Source organism: Falco peregrinus, unplaced genomic scaffold (assembly GCF_023634155.1).
Source record: "Falco peregrinus isolate bFalPer1 unplaced genomic scaffold, bFalPer1.pri scaffold_42, whole genome shotgun sequence".
Lineage (NCBI taxonomy): Eukaryota > Metazoa > Chordata > Aves > Falconiformes > Falconidae > Falco > Falco peregrinus.
The window spans coordinates 1,756,502-1,773,104 of NW_026599609.1; the positions used below are offsets into that span (position 1 = coordinate 1,756,502).

At 53.1% G+C, this 16,603-nt stretch overlaps 3 protein-coding genes across 3 annotated transcripts; all 3 read left to right on the forward strand.

The window, feature by feature from the left end:
• The first annotated feature begins 1,240 nt into the window (after positions 1–1,240).
• LOC129783499 (urocortin-3-like) lies at positions 1,241–1,711 on the forward strand. The gene has a single exon (XM_055793455.1). The coding sequence runs from the start codon at positions 1,241–1,243 to the stop codon at positions 1,709–1,711; it is 471 nt and encodes a 156-aa protein (XP_055649430.1).
• Positions 1,712–2,456: 745 nt separating this feature from the next.
• On the forward strand, positions 2,457–10,775 carry LOC129783498 (tubulin alpha-3 chain-like). Its single transcript, XM_055793454.1, has 4 exons — positions 2,457–2,473; positions 8,334–8,551; positions 8,748–8,896; positions 9,744–10,775. The coding sequence occupies exons 1-4, from the start codon at positions 2,469–2,471 to the stop codon at positions 10,722–10,724; spliced, it is 1,353 nt and encodes a 450-aa protein (XP_055649429.1). The 5' UTR covers positions 2,457–2,468; the 3' UTR covers positions 10,725–10,775.
• Positions 10,776–14,436: 3,661 nt separating this feature from the next.
• LOC129783474 (urocortin-3-like) lies at positions 14,437–14,907 on the forward strand. Its single transcript, XM_055793433.1, has one exon. It carries the CDS (start codon positions 14,437–14,439, stop codon positions 14,905–14,907), a length of 471 nt encoding a protein of 156 aa, XP_055649408.1.
• Positions 14,908–16,603: the final 1,696 nt, after the last annotated feature.

Sequence of the window (16,603 nt, forward strand, 5' to 3'; positions counted from 1 at the left end):
CCAGGCAGGGCCCTGCACCCCCGGGGACTGTCCCCTGGCCAGGGCTTGCCATGCGGTGCCCTTGCCACAAGGTGGGGTCTGAAGATCGGGAATGCCAGCACACCTCCAGGCGCTTGGAGGGGCCATGTGCCCTCAGGGCTGGCCCCAGGGACACTTTTCTGACCTCGACAGGGGCAAAGACCCTCACCATGAGATCCCCTGTGGCCTTTTCGGTGGTCTTTTTGAATGGTCGGGTGGGTATACAGGGCAATGGGTCGCTACTGGGAGAGACAGGACTCAGAGATGGGGAGGTTTTGTGGAGCAGGAGGGTTATCCCAAGGTTTTCAGTCCCCCTCAAGGCCCAGAAATGACTGTCTTTCAAGCAGGGAGTGACGCTGCTATGATGTTATTTTGGAGGTGGCCCCAGGTCCCCAGGCAGGGCTGTCCACAGGGGGACTGCACCCTAGATGGGCCATCAGATGGGGCAGCCCATCCTGAACGCAGGGTGGAGGGGGGTCCTGGGCATGGAGCCATGGGGTAACAGGCAGCCCTGGAGCACCCAGGGTCAGGGCTGGAGAAGGGACATGGGGCCATCACAGTGGACTGGTGGCAGATCACACCTCCAGCACTGGGGCTGACTGTCCCCCACTCTTCATGCCCTTTTCAGAAAGAGTTTTGTGAACAGGTGGAAGGGCAAGTTCTGGTTTCAAAGAGCACAGAAACATCTCTGGTGGCTTCAGACTGACCAGAGAGGAGCTGAAAGGAAAACCCACCTTTACAGCACCTGGTGGTACCCACAGTTACTCCATGGAGGAGTTAGCAAGGTAGAGAGGGCTGCAGGGAGGCTGCAATGAGATTCCTCCAGGCAAGGAGGTACCCACAGTAGAAACCATCTCTCCTGCAGCAGGCACTGGTGCTTCAGCAAATGGATGGCCAAATCCTTTCCTTCATGGAGACTGCAGCTTTGCAAAGCATTTTGGACATTCCACCTCCCACCCAGCACCCCAAAACCAAGGGCTGGGGGATTGCACCTTGGAGGAGGAGGCCCCAGGACAACTGATTCCCACCCACCTGTCCTAACCATTAGAGGGGATGGGGGAGACCTGGGAGGTGAAACCAAGAGTGCAGAATCTGGGAGAGGGACCCAGGTCTATGGGATGTGGGAGGATGGGGAGACAATGGTGCTCTATCCTGGGCCCGGCAGGATGCTCATGCCCATCTCTGCCCTCCCCTCACTCTCTCCATTGGGCAGGCCACCACAATGGCCCACACCAGGCTGCTGCTCCTCCTTGCCCTCCTCTGTGCTGCCGAGACTGGCCAAGCTCTCCACCTCTACAGCGCCGCCTCTATCTTCAGCTGCCTTAATGCGGCCCTTGCTGAAGCCCAGAAGAGCCGCCCAGAAGAAAACACCATCTTGGACAAGCGCAGTTTCGACTTGCCATCGCCAGAGGAGGTGTCAGATGAGGAGGTGGGGGAGGATGCGGTGGATGAAGAGATGGGGAAAAGGACGTTCCCAGGTGAAGGCCATTACAAATATGTCTCCCAGGCACAGGTAAAGGGGAAGACGTACCAAAACCGGGCCAAGAGCGACCGCCGCACCAAGGTCACCCTCTCCCTCGACGTCCCCACCAACATCATGAACGTTCTCTTCAACATCGCCAAAGCCAAGAACCTGCGGGCAAAGGCCGCCGCCAATGCTCACCTCATGGCCCAAATCGGGTGGCGGAAGTGACCCCCCACAGGGCAGGGGGGACTCAGAGCTGGGCTGGCTGCAAGGGGCCACCACCTGGCCCCAGCTTGCTGGCCAGACAGGACTGATGGCCGTGTACGATATCAGTGTTGTATATTTTTGACCCATAGAGCTACCTAACTTTCATACCTCTTCTTCCTCCTTCTCTCCTTCCCGATCTCCTCCATCCCTCCTCCTGGACATTTCCACGCGCGGGGAAGAGGCTTGTGTCTGCAGCAGGGCAAAGGGACGCATTGCCTCAGGAAGGTCTCTAATTAAAGCTACAATCTCTTGAGTTTCCAATGCTTTGTTATCCCATCGCCTCCACTGGGTGCTCGATCAGGCCTGTCTGGGCCCACTGGGTTTCCAAAACCTCCCTCCAGCTCAACTTCACGGCCCTGTCTCCACCACCATCCAGACCCTACTCCCTCCCAAATTCTCCATACACAAGTTGTCCCTACACACAATCATTACTGCATTGGAAAGGGAAAAGCAAGAATGGGCAGGGGACCTCAAGAGGAATTTCCCAGTTTCCCCTTCTGGGGACTCTCTAGGTTTTAAGGTTGTTTTACAACCACTCCTTTCCCCACCAGCACCTTCAGCAGTTGCAGCTGGGACAGCATCAACCTTCCAATCCACATGGCCCTTCACAAGTGTTCCCAAGTCATCACTTGGCACTGGTCAGGGCCACCCCACGGCCTCAGGTGAGTCTGGACCCCAAGAGCTGCAGGTGCCTCCCTGGCTGCTCCAGATCCACCTCATGGGGTCTGTCCATGTTGCCCAGTCTATCCCTGCCCACCTTTCCCACCACTCTGCCTTTCCTGGTAGACCTCTGTACCGGTTTTTCAGTTGGTAGAGCTTCAGCTCCCTATGCGCAGACTTCAACATTCAACAACACAAACATTCACCCTGTTCTTTTCCACCTTCCGCTGAAGCCCAGCTCACCAAGCTCCCACCCCTTCACCTTAGACTATTTATCCCTTCCTCTAAATCTGCCATTCTCTTCACCTCCCAGCCCCGCTCCAAGATGAAACTTCATCTTCTGACCTCCATCTCTGCATGTAGCAGGCATGGGAGATGGAGAGAATTTGGCCTTTCTTTCCCAGAAGATGTTTATCAAAAGCAACAAAGCAGCTCCCACCAGCTCCATCTAGGGCATGGCCAGAGCACTCCGGGGGGACATTAAGAGGGGATAGATCTCCAGTTGAAGGGTTGGCAGATGGACTCACCAGCTCCATCTGAGGAGATGTAGGTGGAGGCATCTCCTCGCCGCCCCACCAAGCACCCAGAGGAGGCAACACAGCTGAATTCAGCCCCAGCAAGCCCATGCTCAGGTGGTCAAGGATCCTAGACGATCCACAGACCAGGGACTCAGGACCCAACCCCCAAAAGCAAAAACAAAAAAAAAGGAGTACACCAGGCCCTTCAGCATCTTCCTCTCATAGCACACATCTCCAGCAGACGACCCACCAACATGCCCACAGCATCTCTGTGCAATGGCCTCCTCCTGCCTCAGCTCCAAGGGTGTACAGGCGAGGTCTTTCCTTGTTGCAATCCGCTGTAGCCTTGCACTATATTGACCTTTAAGTACACTTTATGTATATAGCTTTATACATTTTTATAGCCCAACACCCTACACATCTATCCCCCACTGGTATGTTGAGCTCTCGTTCAGCAGGACATAGGCATTGTCCCCATTTTACACCCAGGGAAACTGAGGCACACACGCCCACTCACATCTGGTCAGGCAAAGCAGGGTACAGCAAAGTCAGACCTGTCTGGGCACCCAGCTGGACATACTCTCGTTCCTTTGTGGGGTCGTCCAGAGGTGCCCCAGGTTGTCAGAGTTCAGCCTTTTCTGGTGCAGAGATGTCTAGAGTAACCTTGGGCAGCAAGGAGCAACAGGGATTTGCTCAGAGCCGAGGGAGAAATCATTGCTCTGAGCAGAAAGTTGAAAAGACTTTCCCCTGTGCTCCCCGGTGAGCTCCAGTAAAGCACTGGTCCAGGCTGGGAACAGGCTTTTGTCCCCCACCAGCTGCCATGGGGATCTGCACCATCCCTGGTTTTGAGGTCCTTTTCCAGCACCAGGTTAGACAATGGGAATATCTCAGCCCCACTGGTGCCTGGAAATCAAAACATCACATGCCTGGGGCTCACGCTGAGTGAGCTCAGTGAGCTTCTGATCCCCTTTAATGAAGGCAATTAACATTGAAGTGACACCACGGAAGCAGATGAGCCAAGGTGTTTGCTGGCACCAGGCTGTGCTTGCACGTGCAAAGCTGAGACAGGGACAGCAGATACCAGCTGATAGTGAGTGATGGGGAAAGCAGAGATCCTCCATCCCCAGCTGCATCCCCGCCAGGGAGTCTCACACACACCCGGCACTGGCTTGGACGAACCCTCCCAAAATTAATCCTCCTTCTCAACCTCTGCCAAGCGAGACCAGGGGTTGCTTGGAGGGGCTGAAACACATGCAGATGTTGGAGGAGCCAGATTTCCTGAGGAAGCTGGATAGAAATAGGAGCACTGAAATCTCCATCAGCACCCATCTGTGCCTGGGAACATGTAGAGCCAAGGCTGCTGTGCTTGGAAAAGACATCATTGTTGATTGGGGTGATATGTGCAGTTTTGTAAAAGCCAGGTGAGGATTTGGTCTTTCCTGCCGTTTCATGCAGGAAGTCTTGGTATTGCACTCAAAAAGAGAGGTTTGCTCAGGCATGGGTGCACAGTTGCTGCACACTCACAACATACCTGCCTGCCTCCATTGCCAGGTCCCCTCCAGTCTCTTCATAATCCTTACCCCAGGCAGCCAGCTCTTCCCAGACCTCCAGGAATGCCCTCGTCCTCCTTCTCCTCCTCCACATGATAATGCTCAGAGGCTTCTTTCACCCACACCAGAGCAAACCAGAGATGCTGCAGTGATTTAGACAGCCCCCAAGGACAGCAGATCCTGAACCTCATCCTGGGATCAAGGAGGTCCCATGCCCATCTGGCTGAGGAAGGGATTCAGGCAGTGTAACTCAATGGGCATCAAGCATCTGGCCAAAAATGCACTCCCACTGTGCAAGGAGGTATCCACACTCACATCCATGGGGTCTTGGCTAAAAAAAACAAGATGATTTCCAGCAGCAACCACAGGCAGAGTTTGCCCATGCACCTCGGGACAGAGAGCAAGGGAACATGGCAGAGTTATATCAGGAGATGATCCCTAAGCAGGGTGGTGAGATGCACTTCAGGCTGCAGATACACCTAGAGGGAGCCATCCCTGGTGGCATCAAAGCCTGCTTCTGGGATGTCCTGTCCCATTCTTGGAATGTTTTGTCCCGCTCCTGGGATGTCCGGTCCTGCTCTGAGCTGGGCCAGCTGTAACCAACTCTTCCAGGAACAGGGCTAGCCCCGGCCACCCAGGAGCTCTGCATGGAACTCTGTCAACACGATTTGTGATATGAATAGGAGCACATAAAGATGCAAAAGCAACCCAATTATTTGAAGAAGGATAAGAAACTGCCCCCAGTTTCAGCCGCAGACCCACTGGCTGCTGGATGGGTGATTTGCTCTGCTCTATGTCCCTCTCACGTGCTTTTGCTGTGACTCTGGACTGTTGCCTTCCTGACCATTTTCTGTGAGTTGTGCCCTGGGGCAGTCCCATTTTCTGTTCCTCTTCTTAGAAGACCCCAACTTTCCCACTGAACCCAAGAGAGGTGGTAGGGCAGAGGGTAAACCACCCATATCCAGGGCACCAGACCATGAGACTTAGTAGGTCCCATAAAGCCCATCCCCATGTCTTAAGTCTAAATCAGATTTTACAACTTGTGTTTCTGGCCTCTGAGACATCCCATGTCCGTGAGGTTTTGCTTTTTTATATGCTGCACGGAGAATAAAACCATTGTCCATTTGCAAAGTGGTGGTCACATTGGTGCCCCTCAGTCCTGGCACTATGCCATATACTGTCACCTCTCTCCTTGTCTGTCCCAAGTCCCCCCAGACATCCATCAGCCCCACATCACAGAACAGCCTCAGCATCTCTGATGAATTTTTGCCACCTAACAGCTCTTATCCCTATCTTAGAGAAGGGACACTGAGGAACAGAAAAGTCCCATCTCCACCAGTGTTCCAGGACCACACAGGTCCTACATTCCCCTCTGGCAGTGGCCCATGGGACAGGCTGGGGAGAGCTCCACTCTCTGCACTGTCAACGGCCTGGGGCCAGGAAAGGGGGATGCTGCAAAGTTCAGGCACAGCCAGGGCAGCTGGATTGCGTTCGATGGGCCAACACTGCCCTGGAGCTGGGAGAGCCCGGCTTCCTCATGGGGCACCATGCTGGAGAACCAATCCCAGCCCCATGACATCACCCCAGGGCAGGAGCCCCATTCTGCAACTCCTGTCCATCCCCAAGAGATTCAACAGACGTGCTGTTTGCATTTGGAAAAGGGCAATGGAACACAGAAAACACATTTCCAGCCCTGAGGATGGCAATGAAAGTTTTAAAAATTAGCATAATTCTTTAAATATATAAATAAATAATTCCACATGCTCCCCCACCCCCCAAAAATAACCATTCAAAGCTCCTTTTCTGATTTCACAGAAAGTGCTCTTAGACATCGTAGGGAAAGCAATTCTGAATGAATATTTAAAAGCCAAAGAAACTCCAAACTCTATGGGTTTGCAGGTGCAAATCCTTCAAAGAACCTTGATTACCCCACATGGCTATCCCTCCTGGAGCAGAAACACCTGAACCCTTTGCCAGCAGGTGGCTGCACAAGGAGGGGACAGGAGGGACCCCTCTAGCAGAGAGCCCAGCTCTACCTTCTATAAAAAGCCCAAGAGGGAGGCAGATAGGGTGTGCTCTCAGGGAGGTGGTTCTAAGTGTGGTAAGGGGTCCTGGAGGTTTGGAGCAATGGTGAGTAGCTGTGGGTCTGCTCTCTGATAGTCAGGGCTGGTCCTGCCTGGCTCTGCAGGAGGGTGAGGCTGGCGATGGCTTTTTTTTCCCAGTGAGATGTTTTGCCCCTGGCTGTGTGCTTCCGTGGGTGTAAAACTGGTTGTGGGGTATGGGGGAGCGTGTGAGCCCTGGACAAGGGGTTCCTAAAGGCGCAGAGCTTGTGCTTGGGCATGTCCAGTGCTGGGTTGGCTTTGCAAATGTTGGTGTCCCCCTCTTCCTGACCTAGGGAGGGCTACTCTGCTGAAATGCCTTCAGACCTGTTTATCCTTCTGTGTGAAGATATTTTGAAGGCATTGCTGGTGGTATTCAATACATGACTGAGCTAGGTGCCCATCTGGTGCTGCTGTGGGGCTGGGGCAGACCTGGAACAGGGGATGAAGGTCTCTCCTTGTGGAGACTGGTTCAGCATCCCTGTTCTGTCCTTGGCGTTGGGGGTGGCTAAGGCTGTCCTGGGACTGTTTAGGAAGAGAAGTGCAGTGGTGGTGGCTGAGGGCTGCTATATTAAACACCAACACTCAGGGCAGGACCCTCTGCTGTAGTGGAGGATGTTGCTGCCCTGTGTCTGTGCTTGGTAGGGGTCCTGCTGTGCCAGGCTTCTTGCAAGAAGATAACTTGAGAGTTGCTGTGCTGGTGCAGTGTCCTGCCTAGGCCACAGCTAAAAGCAGATGGTGAAGGCAGACTAAGGTTTGGGTAAGCCCATCTGACACTTTCTTATCTTGTAGCTCAGGGCTTCTTGAAATGGACGTGGTTTTTTTCCCTTAGTAAGCCTCAGTAGAAGTCTCTAGTCCAGTCTCTTTGAGCCCAAAAGCCTGGGTTTCACAGCCTCCTGTGTCAAGGAGTTCAACAGCACAACCACACTTTCTGTACAGGGACTCCTCTCTAGCCAAGCCAAGAGCAGTTGCTTTATGGGGCAATTACTAGTCTTGTATGGAGGTAATGAAGAAATGCTCTCTTGCTTGGATTCTCTCCAGCTGTCTCTAATCAGTGATCCTGCATAGCTGTATCTAATCTAAATGGAGATGAGAAACTACTCTGACAGTCAGTTCTTGAAGCTCAACAGCACTGGCTTCTCCCATCAGAGAGAAGCAGAGGGCTGCTGCTGCTGTCTGAGCCGGGAGAAGTCTGCCTGTACCTCCCTGGGAGGAGCATGGTGGGAGTGTTCCCACTGCTGCCTAAGGCTGGCTGGGCTGAATCATTCCCTCCTCTGCAGCTGAGAGCACCAGATACAGTACCTGGGAAGGCTGTCTGTGCCCTGTCTCCTGCCCCAAGGCAGGATCAGCAAAGCAAAGAGAAGAAACCATGAGCAGTTGGACCTGATAGCCACCATGTACTGTAGATTCAGCAGCTGGGCGTGGTGGCCTGCTTCTTGTAACAGGGCTCTTGAGCAATATGAGTGTTGGGATGCGGAGGGACCTGCCACAACACCCTGCTCTCTGCATCTGCCTTGCTGGGAGATTGCAGCATCTCTCTGAAGTGCTAATGCTTATTTGTGGGTTGTTCGGCAGCTCTCGGGTGCCTGCTACAGAGAAAGTGTCCTGGCTGCCACCAAGCTGGGTTAATGTTCCTCTTGTCCATAGGTTGTTAGCCACATGCTCTATAAAGACATTCAGAAGTGCCCGCTTTAGTCTAATTCCTCAGTGTACACTCCTAACTTTCTCTTCTCTTCTCTCCCATTCCTGTGCAGAGGGAGTGTATTTCTATCCATATTGGCCAGGCTGGTGTCCAGATGGGCAATTCCTGTTGGGAATTATATTGCCTGGAGCACGGGATTGAGCCAGATGGATTCTTCCCCAGTGAATTCCCAGGGCAAGCAGACTCTTCCTTTGGGACCTTCTTCAGTGAGACAGGATCAGGGAAGTATGTACCCAGGGCAATATTTGTTGACCTAGAGTCTACTGTCATTGGTAAGTCATGGAAGGTCTCCAAAACTCTTGGCGGTGGGGGCAATAACTTCTCTGTACCTGAAGTGTGGTGTTGGCCACCTAAACTCTTGGAAGCTAGCAGCCTCACCATGTAAAACTGCATCTAAATTAGTGCAAGTAACTTGGTAGACAGCAGATCTTATGCTAGTGACACTCATGAGATCTCAATCCCCTCCAGATGAGATCAGGACTGGGATCTACCGCACGCTCTTCCACCCAGAGCAGCTCATCAGTGGCAAAGAAGATGCTGCCAACAACTATGCTCGGGGCCGCTACACCGTTGGGAAGGAGATCATTGACTCTGTTGTTGACAGAGCTCGTAAAATGGTAAAAACCTTGTGGAGGGTCGTCTGCATAGCGCTCTGGTTGCTTTTGCCCTGGCTGTCAAGAGATGCAATGGGCTGGGTGGCTGGAGTGGAGAGAGGGAGGCAGTGGTGAGACTAAACCAAGCATATCTTGGTTGGCTTGAAAATGCCACTGTGACCTGGAGCAACACAATGGGATGCCTGTGGGTGTAGGCCTTGCTGCTTGGGACTTAAGGGGAAAACCAGGGACTCAAGATGCCCCCAGCTTAAGCAGGAAAAGAAGCAGCTGCGACTTGACTGTCCAGGCAAGAGGGCTTTCCCCTAATGTGTGTAGGGTTTGCTGTGTCAATCCTGATCCAAAATCTTATCCCAAACAATGTCACATCTCAGCTTCTGGATAGTGGCTCCCCTTAGACCTCTCTTCCCTAGTGTGATAGTGTCTGGAGCATAAGGTTTCACCCACACAGACCTCAGAAGTGCTGTGATAACACTTGATTTAAGTGGAAACTTGTAGTGACTTTCAGACTTCTCCTAATCTTCTTGACTGTTAGTATTGTGAGTCTCTCTGACCTAATATGTCACTCCCTCAGGCCAGGCCTCCTTTCCTCCAAAAGTAGAAGATAATGTAAAAGCAGCTTAATTTGCTGTGTCTAACAGATCCCACCTTCTAGAAGTGAGAGGGTTGTGTGTAAGCAGTAAAAAAAAAAAAAAAAAAAAAACCAAAACCAAAAAAACCCAAAAAAACCCAAAACCCACAAACGCCCAAAGACTTGATCTTGATGGTTAAACACAGAACTTTAGCTTAAATCCAAGGACACCACAATAACTCCATTAACTCGGTCCTTCTGGTTCTTTCCCTGGTGCTCCAGACTGAGCAGTGCAGTGGCCTCCAAGGATTCCTGGTCTCCCATAGCTTTGGGGGAGGCACAGGCTCTGGGTTCACCTCCCTTCTCATGGAACGGCTCTCTGTGGAGTACAGCAAGAAGTCCAAGCTGGAGTTCTCTGTGTACCCAGCCCCACAGGTCTCCACAGCAGTGGTGGAGCCCTACAACTCTATCCTCACCACCCACACTACCCTGGAGCACTCGGACTGCTCCTTCATGGTGGACAACGAAGCCATCTATGACATCTGCAACCGCAACCTGGACATTGAGCGTCCCACCTACACCAACCTCAACAGGCTGATTGGGCAGATAGTCTCGTCAGTCACTGCCTCCTTGAGATTCAATGGTGCTCTGAATGTTGACCTGACTGAGTTTCAGACCAACCTGGTGCCCTACCCACGGATACACTTCCCGCTCACAACCTATGCACCCATCATCTCTGCGGAGAAAGCCTACCATGAGCAGCTGTCTGTGCCGGAGATCACCAATGCTTGCTTTGAGTTCTCCAACCAGATGGTGAAGTGTGACCCACGCCGTGGCAAGTACATGGCATGCTGCCTGCTGTACCGAGGTGACGTGGTGCCCAAGGATGTGAATGCAGCCATTGCAGCCATTAAAACACGCCGGTCGATCCAGTTTGTGGACTGGTGCCCCACAGGCTTCAAGGTGGGTATCAACTACCAGCCTCCCACGGTGGTGCCTGGGGGAGACCTGGCCAAGGTGCAGCGGGCTGTGTGCATGCTGAGCAACACCACGGCCATTGCGGAGGCATGGGCCCGTCTGGACCACAAGTTTGACCTGATGTATGCCAAGCGAGCCTTTGTGCACTGGTATGTGGGGGAGGGCATGGAGGAGGGGGAGTTTTCAGAGGCCAGAGAGGACCTGGCTGCCCTGGAGAAGGATTATGAGGAGGTTGGCAGGGACTCTGCAGATGGAGAAGATGAGGCTGATGAGGATGAGTATTAATGAACTGCAGTCTGTTCTTAATGAAGTCAGTCCTCTGTCATAAGGCTAAATTGGTTCTGAGTGCCTGGAGGTGCTAAAGGGTTGTCCTGAACAGCAATGCTACTGTTTGACGTATTATACCTTTTCTGCTTGCATAGTTTATGCTCTCATAGTGCACTTCTGTAGCATGGGTGTCTTGAGCTTTATCACACTGCTGTTTATTGATGAGTGAAGCTGAATAGGTGCCTGACTTAGTGCTGGGGACGCATCCTGCCTAGGCAGAGGATCTGGATTTCTAATCCAGGGGAATGTTGCAAGCTGCCTGCTTTGGCTAAAATGGCAAACTCTTGCTCTAGCTTTTACTGTAAAAGCACCTTTTAATTAGAAATGCACCTGTATACTTCTATGCAACTGTCTTTTTTTTTTTTTTATTTGAATAAAGATTTTCTTTCTCTGAGTTCTTTGGACTTAATGAAGATTTATTCTGTGGGGTGGTCCCTTCTGTGTGGATGTTGTCCTGGGGAGAACAGCAAATGCTGATAAGAGTGTGCTCTGGGCAGGTCATCTGTAAGGATCATCAACAATAATTATTGCTGTGAGGCAAGTGTCTTATATCCTGCAGGGACTTGTCTGTCTGGAGCTGGATGCTGTTCTTCTTGCCACCAAGAGCAGCTCGGAGGAAGCATGTCTGGGAGAACAGGGAACCCCCAGTTTGACCAGTGCCATTACAGGGAGTGGCACCTGGGCAAAAAGTACTTTTCTGGTGGGGCTTTACCTCACCATCTTTGGTAAAGCCTGTTTGTTGCCCGAGCAAGTACTGGCTGGTGGAGCAGTGCTGTAGCTGTAGACTGGGGTCTTGCTCAGGGGTTGGTGCAAGCATGAGCTCAGTCCTGTGCACCTGGGGTTGGAGTTTGCCCTGAGGAGGTGTGCCAGGCCAATGTGATGGAGTGGCTCAGGAGGAAAAGCCATGAAAAGCCTCTGATAAGATATAGAGAAGGAGTGTTCATAAGCCTGTGGGGTAGGAGAATGGCTGGCTCCATGCTGCATGGAGTTATACACCACATTTGTTTGTTGTATACCCACTCCTCATTTTAATGCTGGGTTCTGTCTCAAAGTGAAGTCAGTCTCCCTCTGCCCCAGACCTCCTCCATACCCTGTAGCTACAGCTGCCCTCTGTCCTAATGGGGATGTGATTCTGGAGATGTTCCCAAAGTGATGCACTGGCAGGTACAGCCAGGGATGGTTAGAAGGATGGAGATGTGTTGCTGCCTCCTATAATTGGGAGGTGGAAAGAGCCCAGAGCTCATTGTTAGCTGCAGTTAGCCTAAAAAACCAGGGTGCTGGGAGCATGAATAGACAGTAGATGGGTCCTCCCATCTACTGTTGGGCTGAAGCCTCCTCTGTGCTCAACTCGCTGCTATGAAATTACCTCAGTGAAAATGTTAGGTATGGCCCACTGCTCTTGGGGAGGGTCATGATCCTGAGGGCTCTGCAAGGCCTTTTGAAGATATTCTGCCTCTCCACCCAGCAGCTCAGGACCAGGGTCCCAGGGAGAGCAGGGGTTGTAGACAAGGGTGAGAAATTTAGCAGCCTCTAAATTCATGCCACCCACCCTGCTAGCAGGGGCTGCCAGGATTTTCTTTTTTTTTTTTTTTTTTTGTGAGGGGGACTGTTCCTTCTGAGGCTGAAACGCAGCTGCAAAGGGGGAGGTTTTGGGGTAGGAGAAAGATCTTCATCCTGTTAAGCTTTTGCAAGCAAAAAACTAAGTCCCAGTGTTTACATGTCTGAACTGGGGCTGAAGGAAGGAGAGGTTTGGGCCCTGAATTGCTCTTGCATGGGGGCTGTGTGCCTGGGGAAAGGTTTCCTCCCCCGTGCTGCCTGGGTCGTGCCATGGCTGCTGCATGTCCTCTGTCTCTCTTCTGGACACAGGGCAGAGTTAAGGGGGTGGCTGTTGCCTGGGGGGGGGTGTGTGTGTGTGTGTCTCTGTGGGGTTTTGTGCAGGGGCATGCGAGGCAAAGGAGTGGAAATTAAACAGGTCCTTCAAATCCTGCCTGTACGACCTGCCCCATTCTCCCCCTCTGAGGGACTGCAAAGGGCAGGGTTAAGGGGATAAACCTGTCCCAGTCTCCCCCTCCACAGGACGGTGATGGACAGTTAAAGTGACAGCAGTTTCAGGGACCGCGGCTCAGGGGGAAGAAGAGCAGGTCCAGGGTGACAACTCCTAGGGCAAGTGATTTGACTTGATTTTGATGGGTCTGAGGACATCTCCCCCACCCAGCAGCCCCTTATGCAGTGGTGCACAGCCTCCATACCCAGAAGATGCACATACTCCATCCCCAAAGACACAGACATCCATGGAGACCCAAGGGAGCCATCCTGCTCTGAAAGAACTTCCCACGGGCTTCCCCAGCCTCCCTGACACCTCCACACTCCTGTCCCCATGGGAAATAAATTAGCAGTTCGTGACCCCAAATCAGTGATGAAACCCCAGCCCCAGGCAGGGCCCTGCACCCCCGGGGACTGTCCCCTGGCCAGGGCTTGCCATGCGGTGCCCTTGCCACAAGGTGGGGTCTGAAGATCGGGAATGCCAGCACACCTCCAGGCGCTTGGAGGGGCCATGTGCCCTCAGGGCTGGCCCCAGGGACACTTTTCTGACCTCGACAGGGGCAAAGACCCTCACCATGAGATCCCCTGTGGCCTTTTCGGTGGTCTTTTTGAATGGTCGGGTGGGTATACAGGGCAATGGGTCGCTACTGGGAGAGACAGGACTCAGAGATGGGGAGGTTTTGTGGAGCAGGAGGGTTATCCCAAGGTTTTCAGTCCCCCTCAAGGCCCAGAAATGACTGTCTTTCAAGCAGGGAGTGACGCTGCTATGATGTTATTTTGGAGGTGGCCCCAGGTCCCCAGGCAGGGCTGTCCACAGGGGGACTGCACCCTAGATGGGCCATCAGATGGGGCAGCCCATCCTGAACGCAGGGTGGAGGGGGGTCCTGGGCATGGAGCCATGGGGTAACAGGCAGCCCTGGAGCACCCAGGGTCAGGGCTGGAGAAGGGACATGGGGCCATCACAGTGGACTGGTGGCAGATCACACCTCCAGCACTGGGGCTGACTGTCCCCCACTCTTCATGCCCTTTTCAGAAAGAGTTTTGTGAACAGGTGGAAGGGCAAGTTCTGGTTTCAAAGAGCACAGAAACATCTCTGGTGGCTTCAGACTGACCAGAGAGGAGCTGAAAGGAAAACCCACCTTTACAGCACCTGGTGGTACCCACAGTTACTCCATGGAGGAGTTAGCAAGGTAGAGAGGGCTGCAGGGAGGCTGCAATGAGATTCCTCCAGGCAAGGAGGTACCCACAGTAGAAACCATCTCTCCTGCAGCAGGCACTGGTGCTTCAGCAAATGGATGGCCAAATCCTTTCCTTCATGGAGACTGCAGCTTTGCAAAGCATTTTGGACATTCCACCTCCCACCCAGCACCCCAAAACCAAGGGCTGGGGGATTGCACCTTGGAGGAGGAGGCCCCAGGACAACTGATTCCCACCCACCTGTCCTAACCATTAGAGGGGATGGGGGAGACCTGGGAGGTGAAACCAAGAGTGCAGAATCTGGGAGAGGGACCCAGGTCTATGGGATGTGGGAGGATGGGGAGACAATGGTGCTCTATCCTGGGCCCGGCAGGATGCTCATGCCCATCTCTGCCCTCCCCTCACTCTCTCCATTGGGCAGGCCACCACAATGGCCCACACCAGGCTGCTGCTCCTCCTTGCCCTCCTCTGTGCTGCCGAGACTGGCCAAGCTCTCCACCTCTACAGCGCCGCCTCTATCTTCAGCTGCCTTAATGCGGCCCTTGCTGAAGCCCAGAAGAGCCGCCCAGAAGAAAACACCATCTTGGACAAGCGCAGTTTCGACTTGCCATCGCCAGAGGAGGTGTCAGATGAGGAGGTGGGGGAGGATGCGGTGGATGAAGAGATGGGGAAAAGGACGTTCCCAGGTGAAGGCCATTACAAATATGTCTCCCAGGCACAGGTAAAGGGGAAGACGTACCAAAACCGGGCCAAGAGCGACCGCCGCACCAAGGTCACCCTCTCCCTCGACGTCCCCACCAACATCATGAACGTTCTCTTCAACATCGCCAAAGCCAAGAACCTGCGGGCAAAGGCCGCCGCCAATGCTCACCTCATGGCCCAAATCGGGTGGCGGAAGTGACCCCCCACAGGGCAGGGGGGACTCAGAGCTGGGCTGGCTGCAAGGGGCCACCACCTGGCCCCAGCTTGCTGGCCAGACAGGACTGATGGCCGTGTACGATATCAGTGTTGTATATTTTTGACCCATAGAGCTACCTAACTTTCATACCTCTTCTTCCTCCTTCTCTCCTTCCCGATCTCCTCCATCCCTCCTCCTGGACATTTCCACGCGCGGGGAAGAGGCTTGTGGTCTGCAGCAGGGCAAAGGGACGCATTGCCTCAGGAAGGTCTCTAATTAAAGCTACAATCTCTTGAGTTTCCAATGCTTTGTTATCCCATCGCCTCCACTGGGTGCTCGATCAGGCCTGTCTGGGCCCACTGGGTTTCCAAAACCTCCCTCCAGCTCAACTTCACGGCCCTGTCTCCACCACCATCCAGACCCTACTCCCTCCCAAATTCTCCATACACAAGTTGTCCCTACACACAATCATTACTGCATTGGAAAGGAAAAGCAAGAATGGGCAGGGGACCTCAGAGGAATTTCCCAGTTTCCCCTTCTGGGGACTCTCTAGGTTTTAAGGTTGTTTTACAACCACTCCTTTCCCCACCAGCACCTTCAGCAGTTGCAGCTGGGACAGCATCAACCTTCCAATCCACATGGCCCTTCACAGTGTTCCCAAGTCCATCACTTGGCACTGGTCAGGGCCACCCCACGGCCTCAGGTGAGTCTGGACCCCAAGAGCTGCAGGTGCCTCCCTGGCTGCTCCAGATCCACCTCATGGGGTCTGTCCATGTTGCCCAGTCTATCCCTGCCCACCTTTCCCACCACTCTGCCTTTCCTGGTAGACCTCTGTACCGGTTTTTCAGTTGGTAGAGCTTCAGCTCCCTATGCGCAGACTTCAACATTCAACAACACAAACATTCACCCTGTTCTTTTCCACCTTCCGCTGAAGCCCAGCTCACCAAGCTCCCACCCCTTCACCTTAGACTATTTATCCCTTCCTCTAAATCTGCCATTCTCTTCACCTCCCAGCCCCGCTCCAAGATGAAACTTCATCTTCTGACCTCCATCTCTGCATGTAGCAGGCATGGGAGATGGAGAGAATTTGGCCTTTCTTTCCCAGAAGATGTTTATCAAAAGCAACAAAGCAGCTCCCACCAGCTCCATCTAGGGCATGGCCAGAGCACTCCGGGGGGACATTAAGAGGGGATAGATCTCCAGTTGAAGGGTTGGCAGATGGACTCACCAGCTCCATCTGAGGAGATGTAGGTGGAGGCATCTCCTCGCCGCCCCACCAAGCACCCAGAGGAGGCAACACAGCTGAATTCAGCCCCAGCAAGCCCATGCTCAGGTGGTCAAGGATCCTAGACGATCCACAGACCAGGGACTCAGGACCCAACCCCCAAAAGCAAAAACAAAAAAAAAGGAGTACACCAGGCCCTTCAGCATCTTCCTCTCATAGCACACATCTCCAGCAGACGACCCACCAACATGCCCACAGCATCTCTGTGCAATGGCCTCCTCCTGCCTCAGCTCCAAGGGTGTACAGGCGAGGTCTTTCCTTGTTGCAATCCGCTGTAGCCTTGCACTATATTGACCTTTAAGTACACTTTATGTATATAGCTTTATACATTTTTATAGCCCAACACCCTACACATCTATCCCCCACTGGTATGTTGAGCTCTCGTTCAGCAGGACATAGGCATTGTCCCCATTT